General features: G+C 37.9%; 1 protein-coding gene across 1 annotated transcript in view; it reads left to right on the top strand.

Annotated features, from left to right (window-relative positions):
• Nucleotides 1–18,306, top strand: part of PPEF1 (protein phosphatase with EF-hand domain 1) — a 156,913-nt gene that overhangs the window by 81,938 nt on the left and 56,669 nt on the right. Inside the window, exons 9-10 of the mRNA XM_030843736.2 lie at nt 6,847–6,961; nt 11,193–11,239. Of these exons, the coding sequence (XP_030699596.2) occupies nt 6,847–6,961; nt 11,193–11,239 (162 nt within the window). The remainder of the gene's footprint in view (nt 1–6,846; nt 6,962–11,192; nt 11,240–18,306) is intronic.

Genomic DNA, 18,306 nt, shown 5'->3' with positions numbered 1-18,306 from the left:
GTCTTCTTGACAATATTAAGTCTTCTAATCCATGAACATGGGATGTTTTTCCATTTATTTGGGTCTTCTTTAATTTCCTTCAGCTATGCTTTATAATTTTATACTTTTCAGTGTACAAGTCTTTCACTACCTTAAATTTATTCCTAGGTATTTTATTCTTTTGGTTGCTATTATAAAATGAATTGCTTTCTTAATTCCCTTTTGAACTGTTCATTGCTGGTGTATAGAAACACAACTGATTTTTGTGGGTTGATCTTTTACTCTGCAACTTTGGTGAATTCATTTATTAGCTCTAATATGTGTGTGTGTGTGTGTGTGTGTGTGTGTGTGTGTATTCTTTTGGATATTCTATATACAGGATCACATCATCTGTGAATAGAGTTTTACTTCTTCGTTTCTGGTTTAGATGCCTTTTATTTCTTTTTCTTGCCTAACTGCTCTGGCTAGGATTTCCAGTATAATGTTGAATAGCAGTGGTGAGAGTGGACATGCTTTTCTTGTTCCTGATCTTAGGGAGAAAGCTTTTAATCTTTTCACTATTGAGTTTGATGTTAGTTATGGTTTGGTTTTGTTTTGTTTTTAATAAATGCTGTTTATCAAGTTGAGGAAGTGTCCATCTATTCCTAGTTTTCTGAGTGGCTTTATCATGAAAAGGTGTTGGAATTTGTCAAATACTTTTTCTGCATTAGTTGAGATGATTGTGTGTTTTTTTCCCTTCATTATAGTAATGTTGTGTATTACATTGGTTAGTTTTCTTATGTTGAACCACTCTTATATTCCTGGAATAAATCCCACTTGGTTATGGTATATAATTCTTTAGAAATTCTGTTGGATTTGGTTTGCTGGTATCTTGTCAAGGATTTTTGCATTTTATTTGTAAGGGATACTGGTCTGTATTTTCTTTTTGTGTGGTGTCTTTATCTGGCTTTGATATCAAGGTAATACTGTCCTCATGAAATGAGTTAGGAATTGCTTCCTTCTCTTCTATTTTTTAGAAGAGTTTGAGAAGGATTGGTGTTACTTCTTTAAACGTTTCATAGAGTTCACCAGTGAAGCTGTCTGGTCTTGCACTTTTCTTTGTTAGGAAGTTTGTGATTAGTGATTCAATCTCTATGTGTTCTAGATCTGTTCAGATTTTCTATTTCTTCTTGAGTGTTTTGATAATGTGTGTGTTTCCAGGAATTTGTCCATTTCATCTAAGTTATCTAATTTGTTAGTATACAGTTGTTCGTAATATTCTCTTATAATTCTTTTTATTTCTTTGAGGTCAGTGGTAATGTCCCCATTTTCATTTCTGATTATAGTTATTTGCACTTTCTCTCTTTTTTTTCTTGGCTAGTCTAGGTAAAATTTTGTCAATTTTGTAGCTCTTTTCAAAGAACCAACTTTTGGTTTTGTTGATTCTATTGGTTTTCTGTTCTCTATTTCATTTATCTGCACTCTAATCCCTATCTTCTTCCTTCTGCTGGCTTTCCGTTTAATTTGCTCTTCTTTTTCTAGCTCCTTAACTCATTACTGATGGGGGGATTTTTGTAGAAACTAATGCCTGTGGCTGGCGATTTTTATTTTGGCTGGCCAGAAAGTCAATTCTGTTATTTCACTAACACTTTGCAGGTTATTACATTCAGTAGTTATATCTGACACACCTGTAAAGTCTTCTAATTTTTGTGAAATGTTGTCTTCTATCCACTCTTCTGTAGAAGCAAAGGAGCATTCTCCAGCACCACGAGTTTCATTTTCACTTTCCGTATCAGAATCAATCACTAAGTTTTTTGTCTTTTTGTTGGTCTTGTATTCACATCGTCTGAATCAGAACTATATTCTGAAGAACTGTCATCTTCTGGACACTAGTATATATGTTGCTTGGACAGTCAGAGAAAGTTTCTGCATAAAATTCACGGAACAGTTCTTCTTCACTCAAAATTTCACAATGTGTCATTTTTGAAAATTTTACGTTTATGATATACACAAGGTTGGAGCAAAAACCTAATGGAGCAAAATGTGAATGATAATGACAATCATAAGTTATATGATGAACGCTTGATCAGTTTTAAGCTCTAACAACTTTGCATGGTGATGTTAATTGTATCACTCTCTAAAAACGTATTGATATGTCTCTGGTCAATGATGTTCAGATAACAAAAGACGTATTAATGTGTCTCTGGTCAATAATGTGTTAAGCATTAAGTCAGGCTTCTCATTCGAGATCTTTCTTCTTTCTTAATGTAGGCATTTACAGCCATACATTGCTCATTGAGCATTGCTTTTACTGTATCCCATAAGTTTTGGTATGTTGTGTTTTAATTTTTGTTCATCTCAAAGTATTTTCTAATTTCCCTCGTGATTTCTTCAACATATTCAAGAGTATGTTGTTTAATTTCCACATATTTGTGAACTTTCCAGTTTTCCTTCTGTTATTGATTTCTAGTTTCATTCCATTGTGGTCAGAGAAGATACTTTGTATGATTCCAGTCTTTCAGAATGTATTGAGGCTTGTTTTGTAGCCTAACATCTGGTCTATCCTAGAGAATGTTCCATGTGCACTTGTAAAAAAATGTGTAGTCTGCTGTTTTGGGTGGAGTCGTCTATAGATGTCTCTTAGGTCTAGTTGGGTGTGAGGTTTCCAAAGTTTCTTTTCTTTTAGGCTGTGTTCACCTAGTGTTTCGACAGAGATTTCCTTGAACACCAAGAGCCATTAAGAAAGAAAGAAAGAAAGAAAGGGAGGGGGGAAGGGAGGAGGAGGGAGGGAGGAGGAAAGAAAGGAGGAAAGAGGGAGGGGGAAGAAAGAGGGAGAGGGAAAGAAAGAAGGGAAGGGAACAGTGGGGAAGGAAAGGGAAGCAAGGAAAATCTAGTCTTTGCAGATTGGCTCTGTGTTGGTACACTCCTTTACTGCTTAGCCTGGCTGTTTACAAATCCATCTTAGCCTTTCCTTTCTGCTTGCACTGTGCCATTTTTAAGTTGCCTCTTTCTTAATTCAGCATTGGTTGCTGTGAGCTTTGACTATCTTCCAGAGTTCTGACAAAGCTGGGTCTGACAGGTTTTTTTGTTTGTTTGATCTGGTTTTTTGGCTTGATTTTTCAGTGTTTCTGCAGAGGGATGGGATCTTGGAACTACCTACTTCATTATTTTCTGACATCACCCCAGAACCCTCATTCTCAGGTTAGGACCTTAAGGGTGTACCCTAGGAGTAAGAGTGAATGAGAAGTACTGGCTCTGTAGGGACTGACGCAAAATTTTGAATCATCTAATTCCTGAAATTGAATTGATATCATCCTAGACAGCTAGTGCTCCTAGCCACCTGCCAAGAGAAAATTTCAACCCTCTCTGTAAGAAAATAGGGCCTTAAATGATTTCTTCAAGTTTTCATATACAGTATCCAGAACTTAACACAAATGTTAACCAGGCACAGGAGGATGCAAGATTCACAAAAGAAAACTGAGGCAAACAGCAAACAATGGAAACAAACCTATAGAGTTTTTCGATAATGGCATTATCAGACTCAGAGTTGAAAATAAATATGCTTAATATGCTCAAGGACAGAAAAGCTATGGCAAAAATTCAAGGAGCTATAATAGAAAAGATAGACAATTTTGATTTTATAAAAATGAAAAATATATGATGCTAAGGGAAGAATAAAAGGTTCAACATAGTGTACAATGTGCTCCCATTTGTTAACAAAATTAATAAGCATTATATATTTTGATTTTTAAAAATTGAGATAAAATTCATATCACATAAAATTGATTGTTTTAACCATTTTAAATAAAGTGTATGATTCATTGGTTTTTAGTATATTCACAATGTGGTGCAACCATCACCACTAATTCCAGAACATTTTTATCATCCTCAAAACAAAACCCTGTACCTCATTCCCTCTTCTCCCTAGCCCCTGGCAACCACTAGTTTACTTTCTGTCTCTACAGATTTGCCTAATCTGTGCATTTTATATAAATAGAATCATATAATATGTGCCTTTTGTGTCTGGTGGCTTCTGCTTGGTATAATGTTTTCAAGGTTCATTCATGTTGTAGCATGTATCAGTCAGTACCTCATTCCTATTTTTGGTCGAATAATATTCCTTTGTGTGAATATACCACATTTTATTTAAGGGATTATGTACTTATACGTGTGTTTGCATATTCATATGTGGTTATATTGATTTTTTTTAAAATTTATTTTATTTATTTATTATTTTTGGCTGCATTGGGTCTTCGTTGCTGCGTGCGGGCTTCCTCTAGTTGCGGCAAGTAGGGGTTACTCTTCGTTGCGGTGCGCGGGCTTCTCATTGCAGTGGCTTCTCTTGTTGCGGAGCATGGGCTCTGGGCGCGAGGGCTTCAGTAGTTGTGGCATGCAGGCTTCAGTAGTTGTGGCTCGCGGGCTCTAGAGCACAGACTCAGTAGTTGTGGCACACGGGCTTTGTTGCTCCACGGCATGTGGGATCTTCCCGGACCAGGGCTTGAACCCGTGTCCCCTGCATTGGCAGGTGGATTCCTAACCACTGTGCCACCAGGGAAGCCTGGTTATATTGATTTTTATATGCTTGCAAGTGCATAGAATATTTTTTGGAAAGATACTCAAGATACTCTTAACAGTGGCTGTTTTGGGGAATAGGGAAAGGAGACTGAAGTCTGGGGAAGAAGGAAAATTGCTTTTCATTATTATACTCCTTTTTGCTGTTTAAATTTTTGTTTCAACTTTAGAAATGTGGGGGTTTTTTTCATTTAAAAACTAGTTACTGTTTTAAAAAGAAAATCCTTTCAAAGTAATATTTTCCTCCCTCAGTGCCTTTAAAAGAATATGAGTATTTTATTCAAGTTGCCATTTAATCTGAATATATTTGTAAACATAGAAATCAACTTCTGAGTTAACTCTTTTGAGTATTTAATATTGCTATAAACACGATTATAATGCTACTTAAAGAGAAGTAGACTGGCTTTGTAGGGACTAATAATACCAAAGTGATTTTAACCAATTGAAAAAGGACCCAGAAAAAACATTTTCATAATAGGGATTTTCTGTTGTTGCAATATATCCTCAATGATTATTTGTTAATTTAACTTAATAAAACAACTGCCTTTTCAGACAGTAATTACTCTGATTAGCACTACAAATGGTCCAGACAGTCTACAGTGGCAACTTAAGGTAACACTGAAGCCAGTTTTGGGAATCAATAAATTAAATATGGAAATTAAAATAAATCATGCTATCAGAGTGTTTTGCCTGTTCCTTTAAAATCTGGCTAAAGATTTGACTCACCGATTTAGAATGCTTTTGTGGGGAAAATCCTTAGCAATCCATTAGGTTTGGAGAGACAGGAAATGTGGGTTGCTCCCCACTAATTAACATCCAGGGGACCTTCTCTTTCCTCCTAATTCTCACATTGCTTCCAATCCTGCTTCCTGGTTTTTTTTAAAAAAAATAAGTTTGGAGAATTTCATGATTAAATAATTTTAATAGGAAGTGGAAATGGAAAATAATTTCATTATTTTAATAGGAAGTGGAAATGGAAATTTCAGGACACCACGAGATAGGATTGTTCCAAAGTGTTCCTCTGTCCTGAATCCCATGCCCAAAGCGTTATCTGAACAATATGTAGATATGACCTCTCTCTCAGCCTCCAATAATCTAAACCAGTGCTGTCCAATAGGAATATAATGTGATCCACATACATAATTTAAAATCTTCCAGTAGTCAACATTATAAAGGCAAAAAGAAAAAAACAAGTGAAATTAATTTTAATAATGTATTTTATTTACTCCAACATATAAAATTATCATTTTAATATGTAATCATATTAAAAGTTTTTTATGAGATGTTTTACTTTTTTTTTCATACTGTCTTTAAAATCCAATGCGTATTTTGTGCTTACATGACATCTCAATTTTGACCCCATTTCAAGTGGTCAATAGCCCCATGTGACCAGTGTCTACTGCATTGGACAGTACAGGCGCAGACACTCCTGACTAGAAAGTGGTGTTAGCATCTGTTAAATTTGTATCAGCTACATCACTTTTTGAATTATGTATTTGGAATAGTTCATAATTTAAAAAAAGGGAGAACAACACACTGTATTTAAAAACAAATAAACAGAAAAGTCTGGAAGAGAAAACCCAGTAAATCTGTCCAAAACAATGCTGTCATCAACACTGTAACTGAAGGAGATCAAGGGATGAATAGTCATAATAGGAGCTAATCTGAATGGTTTATTTGAATTGGCAATATGTTGTATACTTACACTTGTATATAAGTGTGCTTGCTGTCCTGTAAACTCATGTCTGTGCACCAAATGTTGAGCCACACCTAGGACACCTGGCTCAGGAGTCCCTTGGGGCCTGTCTGGCTACCTTGTGAGACCTCCTAACCCAGCACCCCCATCTAATTCCCAGCCCCGGGGCAGGAGGTCACAAGCAAATGCAAAGCAGCTCCTCTTGAACAATCTCTCTCTGCTTCTCTCTTCCTTTCTACTTCTCTTTTCCCTCCTTCTCTTTACTTTTTTGCCTGCACATTTCCTTAGGGCAAGGGAGTCTCCTTTTTTTCTTGTCACCTCTCTTGGGCTCTAAGGACCAAGAATAATAAGAAATGTTCTGTGAATGGGTGATGTCAATTAAGAACATGAGAATATAGACATCCTAGGAACCATTCATTCATTCAACTTACACATCTCTAGTGAGGGCTTATTATGTGCCAGATACTGTGCTAGTATAATCTATTTAAAAATAATTTAGAGATTGTCGTGAACTACAGCTACCTGAAACGTGCTCATATGTTCCACCTATATTGCTTTCTACATACTCATGCCTTTTCTCCTAGTTCATGATATCTATTTCCTCTCCTTCGCCCTCACAGATACTTCATGCTTATTATGTCTTAGAGGTGCTATTTGAAACCAAGAAGCTCCTGCAGCAAATGCCGAATTTCACTCACATAAAAACTTCTCCCTCCAAAGAGATAACAATCTGTGGTAAGTTTCAGAGCAGTGTTGCCAAATTAATATTTAGGAGCCTCTTGGTTCTACATCATTGGCCTAACTTGAAAACTGTGTAAATTGGACTGTGTTAAGGGAAAAGTGTTAATATAGAGTTTTCTATCATGATAGTACTGTTTCCTATCTTGTCTTTGTTTTGCATACCAGCTGGCAGGAATTAATTATGTGAGAAATTAAAGAACTCATAGCTTTTTATAAAGGCAGGCAGCATTTTAATACAGAAAATCACCCATGGGTGGAATAAGTGTTCTTTGCCCTCCCTCTGGCTCTCATTATCTTTGTTCAATGTAGCTTTTTCTAGGTGGGCCTCTGCATGCCACTTATGCTGGGAAGAGAAAAGCCCAAGGAAGGGTGGAGACTAAATTCTTCTCTGCCCTCGGCTGCTGTTTTAGATTTTTCCAACTGGTCTCTGCAGCTTTTAGAAGAGTGGGAATGTCCCAGAAATCTGTTCCTTGTTCTTCTAAATAACAAGAGCTGAGATTTTGTTATCATATAGGCCAGTCTGACAGGATATTGCTTCAAGAAGCAGTACACATTGAAATTCAACACAGTTGGTGCTCAGCGTGCTTGCAACTGTCTGAGAATGGAGTGCGTGGAAGGAACAGCAATTCCCTTAACTTCTAATTAAGCCTTTAGGTTACAAAACAGTGATTGTTATTTTCCAAATCAATTTTTAGCCCATGTTTCTTTTACTCTGGCAGGTAGAATGGATTTGACAATCTAATTAAACTATTTCCATTCTAGCATCTGATAGTGGTGACAGGGGCTCGATGTAGCAGTACATGCTCCTTGACATGTCCTGACTCAGGCTTTTGAAGAGTCCTTAATGGTTCAATTCCAGCCAAATCAGGCCACCACATCTCTGCCTTCCAGATGATGCATCTCAGCAGTGGGGACCTTTTATTCAAGGCCTCATCAGCACTTACTTTTCATGGAGATAAAGAATTTTGGGTCATGAGGCTCAGGAAGCGATGCCAACCCATGAAGCCTCTGGAGCCAAGGCGAGGTTTGCTCTCAGAGTGTATATAATAGGCCAAACAGGGAGTGTGATCTGCTCCCATATGTTTCCAGTATACCTCCAGTTGCCATTGGAGACTTAGCTTTGCATAAAAGGATCTGGAAGAAGACATGAATTAATTAGAGGGCATGTAAGTCCTGGAATCATGCAGTGTAAGAACTGAGTGGTTCTTACAGAGACCATCTAGTCTATCCCTTGCTCTTACGGATGAAATTGAGGCCCAGAGAGAAAAGTGTATTGCCTTCCATGCATTTCTATGTAGTAACTTGTCCCCCTCTCTCCACCTCAGCTTACTCAGCTGGTTAGTGGCAGAGTCAGAGTTAAAAATCAGATCTTCTGCATCCCAGGTTAGAGCCAACTCCGTATCTGCTATCCCAACTCCCATCATGCACTGCTCTGACTGATGTTTCATTTTCCATCATGAGACAAGGACTAGGGAATGGATTGATTGGACAGTTCCATTATTTTAAAGATACTCACATCTTGGCAGGGCATTTATTTCCAGACTTCTTCCATGTAGCACCATTGATAGAAGGAAAAACCAAGGCCCATAGGTTCCCATAGCATAGGAATTATTATTTTCTGTCTTTAATAGCCCCATTGAACTTAGAAAAATTTGGTCATCATTTAAAATAAAATTTAAAATCAGGGCCATATTTTCATAAACATCCTCTGTTTAAGACAGTATTAGGAAAGGGGGAGAAATTATGGTGAACCTTTACCATTATTTTAATTTCCAGATGCATCTAAACATGCTACACATTTCTCAACGTGCATGAAATATAGTAGGTGTTTTAGTTTATGTTATAAACGATAACCAGTTATGCACTTAGGTTTTTGTGTGCAGTGGAAATATCTTTCTGTGGCTGCCTTTCCATGATACATTGAGTTTTATCTCTTGCTGTCCAACTAGAAGTTAAAAATATTTTTAGGGAGTTCCCTGGTGGTCCAGTGGCTAAGTGCTCCCAATGCAGGGGCCCAGGTTTGATCCCTGGTCAGGGAACTAGGTCCCACATGCCTCAACTAAGAGTTTGCATGCCGCAACTAGAGACCCTGCATGCTGCAAGGAAGATCCCACACGCGGCAACGAAGATCCCACGTGCTGCAGCTAAGACCTGGAGCAGCCTAATTAATTAATTAATTAAAAAATAATAAGGCAGCTTATGAAAAAAATGAAAATAAAAATATTTGTATAGCCTCAACTCTTAATATGCTGAAAGCAATTCATTTATTAGCATACCAGCTGCAACAGTTCTGACCACCCAAATCTTTGGGGTTTTTTGTTTTTTGCTTTTTTTTTAACTGGAACCAAAGCTGCTAATAGTAGCTTGTTTTATTGATGTGAAGTGAAATACTTTGTCCATTAAGGCATTGCAGATATTCTAAAGCTCCCAATTAAACAAATTCTACAGAATACCTGACTCACAGCATTTTTATTATTATGCTTGTCTCCCTCTCAGAAATTCCTCCCTGCCATCAGAACTCATATTTTTCTGATGTGGCCTCAGAAGCACTAACCACACACAGATTTGGCAAACATATACAGGCCTCTGCTGTGTCAGCCCGAAAGGCACCTTTATTCTCAATGGTGTACGTTGGTGCCTCTCCTTTAAAGCAGCATAATGTAGCTGCTGAGTGAATGAGCTCATATTTTCTTAGCTGAAGTTGTTTTTTTTTTTTTTAACCATCTTTATTGGAGTATCCTGAAGAAAATTAGGAAAACAAAATAATTAAAAATATATATTTAACTGATAAGTAAAGTCCTTCCATTTTTATTTCCTTAGATTTGGAGTGAGAGCAATGAGATTTAAGTATATGGTAGTATTAATATGCTCTTAATATTGTAGTCATTTTATAAATAAGTGCTGGTGATGTAGGATTTTAATTTTATTATTCCCATTATAATTGCAGTCATTTCTTGCATATATTTGGTTAAGTTTGGTTGTAGCATTTTAAGCAAACTGAGGAAAAGTATTCCTGAATTAAATTATATTTGGTAATTAAGTTGGATACAAGGAATAAAAACTTATGATCAGAGGTTATGAAAGTCAAATATTTACCTAGAAATAGTTATCCAAATAGGGCTTTTGAATACTCACATATTTACTCTTGTTTTTAAATCAATGGCTTCATCTATTTATATGTTTTCCCTCAGTTGGCTGAGTTTTATAAAGCCATGCTTTCATTTTTGTTTTCTCTAATAGTCTCATCAAGAGAATGTCAACTATCTACTCAAAATTTTTAAGTTTCAGATGCTACTGCTGGAGCATATTTTTGAAAATGTGGCTTTAAAAACCTTTGCATTTAGCAATTAAACTTAATTATTGAGTGCCTACTATGCAGCAGGTACTATGGGAGGCATTTGGGGTTTAATGCCAATATAGATGATACTGCTGTTCTCCTAGAGATTACAGTGTAGGTAGTACAGAACAATCACTAAGAGCTTCAATTTTTTTTGTGTGTGTTTTTTTTGTGGTACGCGGACCTCTCACTGTTGTGGCCTCTCCCGTTGCGGAGCACAGGCTCCGGACGCGCACGCCCAGTGGCCACGGCTCACGGGCCCAGCCGCTCTGCGGCACGTGGGATCCTCCTGGACTGGGGCACGAACCCGTGTCCCCTGCATCGGCAGGCGGACTCTCAACCGCTGTGCCGCCAGGGAAGCCCAGAGCTTCACTTTTGAAGAGAGATAAAGTTGAGTTTGAATTCCAGCTCTGCTACTTGGTAGCTGGGCAACTTTGCATAAGTTACTTAACTACTCCGAGCCTCATTCGTAAAACGAGTCTGATGAAAACAATACCCATCTCATAGAGTGGTTGTAAGGATTGAACAAGACAATTCACGTAAACCCTTAGTCTAGCACTTGGCAGAGAGTGGCACAGAGCACTTGGCACAGAGGCCCATCCCGAAGGGAGGCCCATAAATGGCAGGAGTGAATAGGTAATTGCCACATTGGATGCTGTCCCCTATAGGAAAGGGGACAAAGTTTCCATAGAGTGCTATGGAAACAAATTGTCTGTTGAATTAATATCATCATAGGGTAAAAACCCGATGTCCTGAAAACGCTTGGAGTATATCAGTAGTATTTCAGTTTTTAAATTCTGTTACGTAGCTTTTCAAATTAGAGTTTTTGTCTTTTCAGTTTTTAAATTCTTGTTCCTACTGAATAGCGATTTTTCATTTCATTTCCAGGTGATTTGCATGGGAAACTGGATGATCTTTTTTTGATCTACTATAAGGTAAATGATTATTTTGCTAAATATTTATATTTTTGTTGGGGGAAGGCAGTCCTAGGACAAATAACAATATTAGTTTTATTAGGGATAGGTACAAATACAGATATAATAGGACAGTTTTTATCCAAGAAGTTGAAAGATTTGGTTTTTTCACACGTTTCACAAAAAAATTTTAAAGATTTAATTTGGGCCTTTGTTTAATATTATTGTTATCTGTAGATCCATTAGGATTTGTACCTGATTGTATTTATGTTCTTTATTATATGGCAAATGTCTAGATGGCAGAGGAAGGGGAGGGAAACAGTCTGTTTTATTTTATTGTTATTTGGTTCAGAAGTGAGCATGCCACAGCAGTCTTCTCCTCCATTGTGCACTAATGATGCGTGAAAGTAGTCCCCCATAGCAAGTTCCAAACTGCTCTTCTCTTCTCCACCCTGATTCATCATTGCCAGGCTCAGCTGCTCTTCCAGTGCTATGACTCCTCTTTGTTGGTTGGGTTTTCTTTTTTTTTTTTTTTTTTTTTTTTCGGTACGCGGGCCTCTCACTGTTGTGGCCTCTCCCATTGCGGAGCACAGGCTCCGGACGCGCAGGCTCAGCGGCCATGGCTCACGGGCCCAGCCACTCCGCGGCATGTGGGATCTTCCCGGATCGGGGCACGAACCCGTGTCCCCTGCATCGGCAGGCGGACCCCCAACCACTGCGCCACCAGGGAAGCCCTCTTTTTTTAAATAGTATTGACATATAGTTGATTTACAATATTGTGTTAGTTTCAGGTATACAGGAAAGTGATTTGGCTATCCGAATCACTTTCCTTTACACCTGAAACTATGCTATACAGTAAATCGTTTTTATTTACCTATTTTATATATAGTAGTGTGTATCTGTTGATCCCATACTCCTAACTTATCTCTCCCCCCACTTTCCCCTTTGGTAACCATAATTTTGTTTTCTATGTCTGTGAGTCTGGCTCTGTTTTGTAAATAAGTTCATTTGTATTATTTTTTAGATTCCACATATAAGTGATATCATATGGTATTTGTCTTTCTCTTTCTGACTTACTTCACTTAGTATGATAATCTCTAGGTCCATCCATATTGCTGCAAATGGCATTATTTCTTTTTTTTATGGCTGAGTAATATTCAATTGTATGTGTGTATATATATATATATATATATATATACCACATCTTCTTTATCCATTCATCTGTCGGTGGACACTTAGGTTACTTCCATATGTTGGCTATTGTGAATAGTGATGCTATGAACATTGGGGTGCACATATCTTTTCAAATTAGAGTTTTTGTCTTTTTCGGATATATGCCCAGGAGTGGGATTGCTGGATCATATGGTTACCATATTTTTAACCTTTTTTTTTTTTGGCTGTGTTGGGTCTCCGTTGCTGCGCGCAGGCTTTCTCTAGTTGTGGCGAGCGGGGGCTACTCTTCATTGCAGTGTGCGGACTTCTCATTGCGGTGGCTTCTCTTGTTACGGAGCACGGGTTCTAGGCACGTGGACTTCAGTAGTTGTGGTGCATGGGCTTCGTTGCTCTGTGGCATGTGGGATCTTCCCAGAGCAGGGCTCAAACCCATGTCCCCTGCATTGGCAGGCGGATTCTTAACCACTGTGCCACCTGGGAAGTCCCTATTTTTAACTTTTTAAGGAACCTCCATACTGTTCTCCATAGTGGCTGATTTACACTAATTTACATTCCCACCAACAGTGTAGGAGGGTTCCCTTTTCTCCACACCCTCTCCAGCATTTATTATTTGTAGGCTTTTTGATGATGGCCATTCTGACTGGTGTGAGGTGATACCTCATTGTAGTTTTGACTTGCACTTCTCTAATAATTAGCGATGTTGAGCATCTTTTCTTGTGCCTTTTGGCCATCTGTTTGTCTTTTGGATAAATGTCTATTTAGTTCTTCTTTGGCTGCAGTATTCTTGAGCTTCCACCCCATAAGAGGTTGTCTTGTGAATAAGATAACATAAATATCCAAAAGCATTTTTTAAAGTACTAAATTATAATAGAAATACAAAGTTTTCATTTCATTCATTCAGAATGGGAGCTTGGAAGGGAATGGAGGAAGCCAAACCAGGAGTGGATGAATGGAGCCAGCACTTAGGAAGAGGTTCAGTTGAGACTGCAGGAGGCCTAAGCAAAGGTCTAGGGCCTGGTAGCCAGAGAGTGGGGTCAGGAGAAATAGAAGGCCATCCAGGTAGTGAGTTGGTGTCAGGAAGTCCAGCCAAAGGTTTGCCGGCAGGGAACTGAGGGTTCTGGTAAATAGGGCAATTCTGGAGATCAGCTACGGAATCCAGTCTGGGCAGGGAAGGAAGAGGCCAGGATGGCAACCAACTGGGAGAAATGGGTGGAATGAAGGATTGCCATGCTCTCTGAGGTCAGGGCAGGAGGCCCAGGAAGCAGGATGGCTGGGAAGTTGCAAGGGGAGTAGTCCTAGGGGATGAATGAGTCCAAGGTGGAATCCAGCATGTGGGTGGCTGAAGTGAGTGAAAGAGAATATTAGGGATGAGGAGGTCAAGCAAGTGGAAAGCAGGTGTGTTAAGTGGGTTGGCCACAGGACTGAGAGATGAGATGCAGAGGAAGGACGTTTAGTTAGAGCTCATGGGCCTAGAAGGAGGAGAGGCTGGCAAAGTGTTAGTCTGTTGGTGGCTCTAAAGAGCAAGTGGACCCACCCCAACTCCTGACCCTGAGGTCTCCATCCTGTGAAGAGTGGGTCCTTTCCTTCCAGAGGGCTGCAGGAGTCAGGAGTCTGGCACCATCCCGAAGGGAGGCCCAGATTTCCAGAGGGAAGTCTTTCTGAATGAGTTGAAGGCAAAAGGGAGTTTATTTATGCAGTTTGAGGAATGAGATTTGTTTAAGTCTACATAACACCATATAAATGTTCATAAGTACAGTCCTGCTATTTTTGACAATTACAATCTGAGGAAGGAGGAGGGGGTGGAGGTATGTGGGGAATAGCCACAACAGAAAATCTGGTAATTATTTTTCTAGAGGTCTTGGAAAATACAAAAAAGGGAAAATAGTTGAGTAAATTAAATGGGAAAAGTGACTTCCTAGGCAATTAGAAAATTTTTCAAGAGGTAGTTGAAGATATTAAGGTGCGATCAGGGAAAGGACTCTGGAGTAGATAGATGCAAAAAGAGAATGTTTCTTTAATTCCATTGGCAAAACTAAATGGAATATATAAAACTGGAAAGTGCTAATGTAAAGATTGAACAGGAGGAGGTGGGTGGTAAGAAGTACTATAAAAAGGACTAAAGGTGAAATTATAGCATTCACATGAAAGCAAGAAATATTTTGAGTGTTAACCAATGACGGTGTTCAGGAAGTGGAGATTGAGAGCCCAGCGATGAAAGAGTATGGAACTGTTTTTGGCCCCAAAGATATCACAGTTTAGTGGGGTAGGTCACCTAATGAAAAGACAAGACAGTTCAGGGTGAGACATGTTATAACTGGGGTAAACAAGTTTCCAAGGGAGCACATTGGAGGGGCGTCTAAGTCGTGGGAGACTTCCTGGAGGAGGTGACATTTAATACAATCCCTTCAAAGAGTTTTAGTAATTTGATAAGTGCCTAAATCATGAAGGAAAGTTCTGAAGGATCAGAAAAGATTTTATTCCCACACCCTTTTTGTGGTGTGCTGCAATAAATGATGGAATCCGTACCAGTGATCGTTTTTGATTGTTTTGACATTTTTGGTTTCTTTAATATTTGGTTGTCCTTACAAATTCTATCATTTAGCACCTTAAGACTAAACTAGACAGTTTCAGCTCACAGTCCTATCTGGATTTGAAGGGAATTCTTTCCTCTGGGTTCCACACGGTTAACCATGGCACACCTTTCCTAAAAGGGCATCCCAACTTTATATGGCTTCACATATCATCAAGTGAAGCAATTTACATGGCATTAGTTAGGTCATATTTTTAGACTTTATTTTCTGAAAAGGTTAATTTTAATCAGCCACTCTTGCTTAATTAGAGTGACCAGTTTGGAATACTTCATTCAGATCCTTTTCCTCATTGACGAGAAAGCTTGAAATTTTAGACCAAGTATTGGCAAGTTGGTTTGTTAAATTGATGCTGTGTGTGGAAACCTCCTACAGTTGAAAAAGAGCTGCACATGGACAGAGAGAAGCTAATTACCTCTCACCCCTATGGGTGTCATACTGATGCTGTCCATGGAAGCCACGCAGCCTTGTTTTCCTTTTCTTTCTCTCTTCTCCACTATCCTCCACCCCACGCCCTATGCCCCAAATTTTCCGGCTGTGAAGGTCATTAAATATTTTCTTTTTTCTCTATTGCTGATATGCTTCCCACTGCCACAGTAGTCAATTCTTTACCTTTTGAGATTAAGGCAGTGTGTTATAATCAGAACAGATCTCTAAAATAGAGTTTGCAAAAGAAATAAAAATTAAAATTATGTGGAGTTGAGGTCCAGAGGTTATTGTTTGATGTGCCTCGGGAAAATGCCCCCCCAAAATTGTGATAACTTCTAGATGTCTTATGTAAAATACTTCAGTGGGAAATAGGTCTCCTTATCTCTACTCAAGTTAATTAATTGTGATCTGCTATTTTTTTCCCCCTGAAGGTCATCTAATGCTGTTCAGAGTTGTAGTTACCCCAGGTTTTCTGTATTTGTCACCTTGATCACCATGTCATAGATGGTTTGTTGTATATCAGCTGCAGAATAAGCCAGAGAGTTTGATTTACTGGAACTGAGTGAAGGATGGGTTCCCTCAGCAGCAGTGTTTGCTTCTTTGAAGAAAATCCAGAGAAATCTCAGTAGCGTAGCTAGAAGCCTAAATATCCTAGAGACCCATGTCCCAGGAGACTTAGCTATTCTTTTTATCTGTTTTCCAATTCTCTTATTATTCTAAGACTAAAACGTATTTGAACTCAGACTGTATAGAGTAATACAACTAGTCCTGGCTCAACAATGCAGTTCTTATACATCCAAGTAAGTCTTGCCTTTGCCTTCAGAGGCTCAACACTTACAGAAGTTCAGTATATATTTAGGACTCCTTTTAGAATCACTTTCACAGACAGTAACATTTTCTATTGAACGAGCTTCATTATCACACATCAATCTTTTGAAGTCGTGTGATTTTTTGAAAAGGTTAAAACTTATTGGGTGTCAAGCATGCCATGTAAGGTGGATGGCTTAGCTGACCCTTACTATTAGGGGCTTAAAATTAGGTTTGACTAAAGAAATTCGGTATTCGTTGCTCATAGTAGAGGTGAAATACTTATAAAGTTTGGTTTAACTGGGGATGAGTTCTACTACCAGAAAATTGGTCATTCCAGTGGAAAATATGTTTACATATTTTCTCAAATTTTGACTGTTGCTTTTCTCAAATTTTGATATTAAGGTTTTATTGATCTTATGAAATAAATTGGAGAGATGTACATCATTTTCTATGGTTTGGAACTTAAATCTCTTGTTCTCAAACTTGGCTATACATTGTAATCACCCAAGAAAATGGGGAAAAAAACCTACTGATACCTGAGTCCCACTCCCAGAGATTCTGATGGACACCTAGGAGTCTCCATGTGATTTTAATGTGCAGCCAAGGATGGGAATCGCTGGTTTAAGTAACATTAAAACTATTTGCTCTTAAAAATTGAGATAGAGCTCTGCTATAAAGCAACATGCAACCAATGCACTTTCGAAGTTTTCTACTTCTTTTGAATCAGTTTTGGTAGCTTCTAATTTTCAAGAAAATCCTCCATTTCTCTAGATTGTCAAAGTACATTGCCACAGATGCCAATATTATGTTCTCTCTCTCTCCTCCCTCTCTCTCTCTCTCTCTCTCTCTCTCTCTCTCTCTATATATATATATATATATATATATATAGTTTTAAAATTTACTTCTGTATATCTTTGTCTTTTTTCCAATCTTTAATCTTACATTTATTCTCTTTTTTCACTTATCCTCAATCAGGCTCATGGTGAGTTTTATCATCAATTTTATCAATTTGTTCTTTCAAAGAATCACCCTTTGGATTATATAACTTTCATTTTTTTGTTTTCCATTTCATTAATTTCAGCTTTTATCTTTATTTGATTGGTTTTATTTTTCTAATGTCTTAAGATGAATACAGTCTTTCACGTGCATCTTCTTTAATAATGAAGGCATTTCAGGCAATGCATCTTTTCTAATTTTAGTTTTAACTGAGCCTTCTGTTGAACTTATAATATTGCTATTAATTTCCTCTTTGATCCAATGGTTATTAAGACTACAATTTTTAATTTCCAAGGATCTTAATTCAAGAAGCTGGAATTTTTTGAATCATATTTTTATTTACTTCAGATTTTATTGGATTATGATATGAGAATGTGTTCTATGAAATGTTTCTTATTTTGAATTTGTTAAGGATTTCTTTGAAATCAAGTATATGATTGATTCTCATGAAGCCTCTGTGGACAAATGAAAAATTAATTGTATTCTCTATTCATAGGATGCAAAGTTCTTCATATATCTATCTATTAAGTTCATTAGTTATACAGTTGACCCTTGAACAATGCAAGAGTTAATCCACGAATAACTTATTGTTGGCCCTCTTCATCCGCAGTTCCTCTGTGTCCACAGATTCAACCAACCATGGACCATGTAGTACTGTAGTGGTTTTTTTTTTACCTATTATATAATGAAATTTATTTATTTATTTTTTATTGGGGTATAGTTGTTTTACAGTGTTGTGTTAGTTTCTACTGTACAGCGCAGTGGCGTTCCCTGTGCTATACAGCAGGTTCTCAAGTACTGCAGTATTTACTATTGAAAAATATCTGCATATAAGTGGACCCTTGCAGTTCAAGGGTAAACTGTATATTCAGTTTTTTCCATCTATATCTTTCTAAATATGTATACTGTATATTTCTTTGTAATAAATTACCCCAGTACTTAGTGGCTTAAAACTGCAAACATTTAGTATCTCACAGTTTCTATGGTTCAGAAATTTGAGTGCAGTTTAGCTGGGTGGTTCTGGCTTAAGGTCTCTCATGAGCTAGCAGTCAAGCTATTGGCCAGGGCTGCAGTCATTTGTAAGGTTGACTG

The sequence above is a fragment of the Globicephala melas genome, chromosome X (assembly GCF_963455315.2).
Source record: "Globicephala melas chromosome X, mGloMel1.2, whole genome shotgun sequence".
NCBI lineage: Eukaryota > Metazoa > Chordata > Mammalia > Artiodactyla > Delphinidae > Globicephala > Globicephala melas.
Note: the sequence above shows the minus strand (reverse complement) of the source record. Positions and strands in the feature narration are given on the sequence as shown.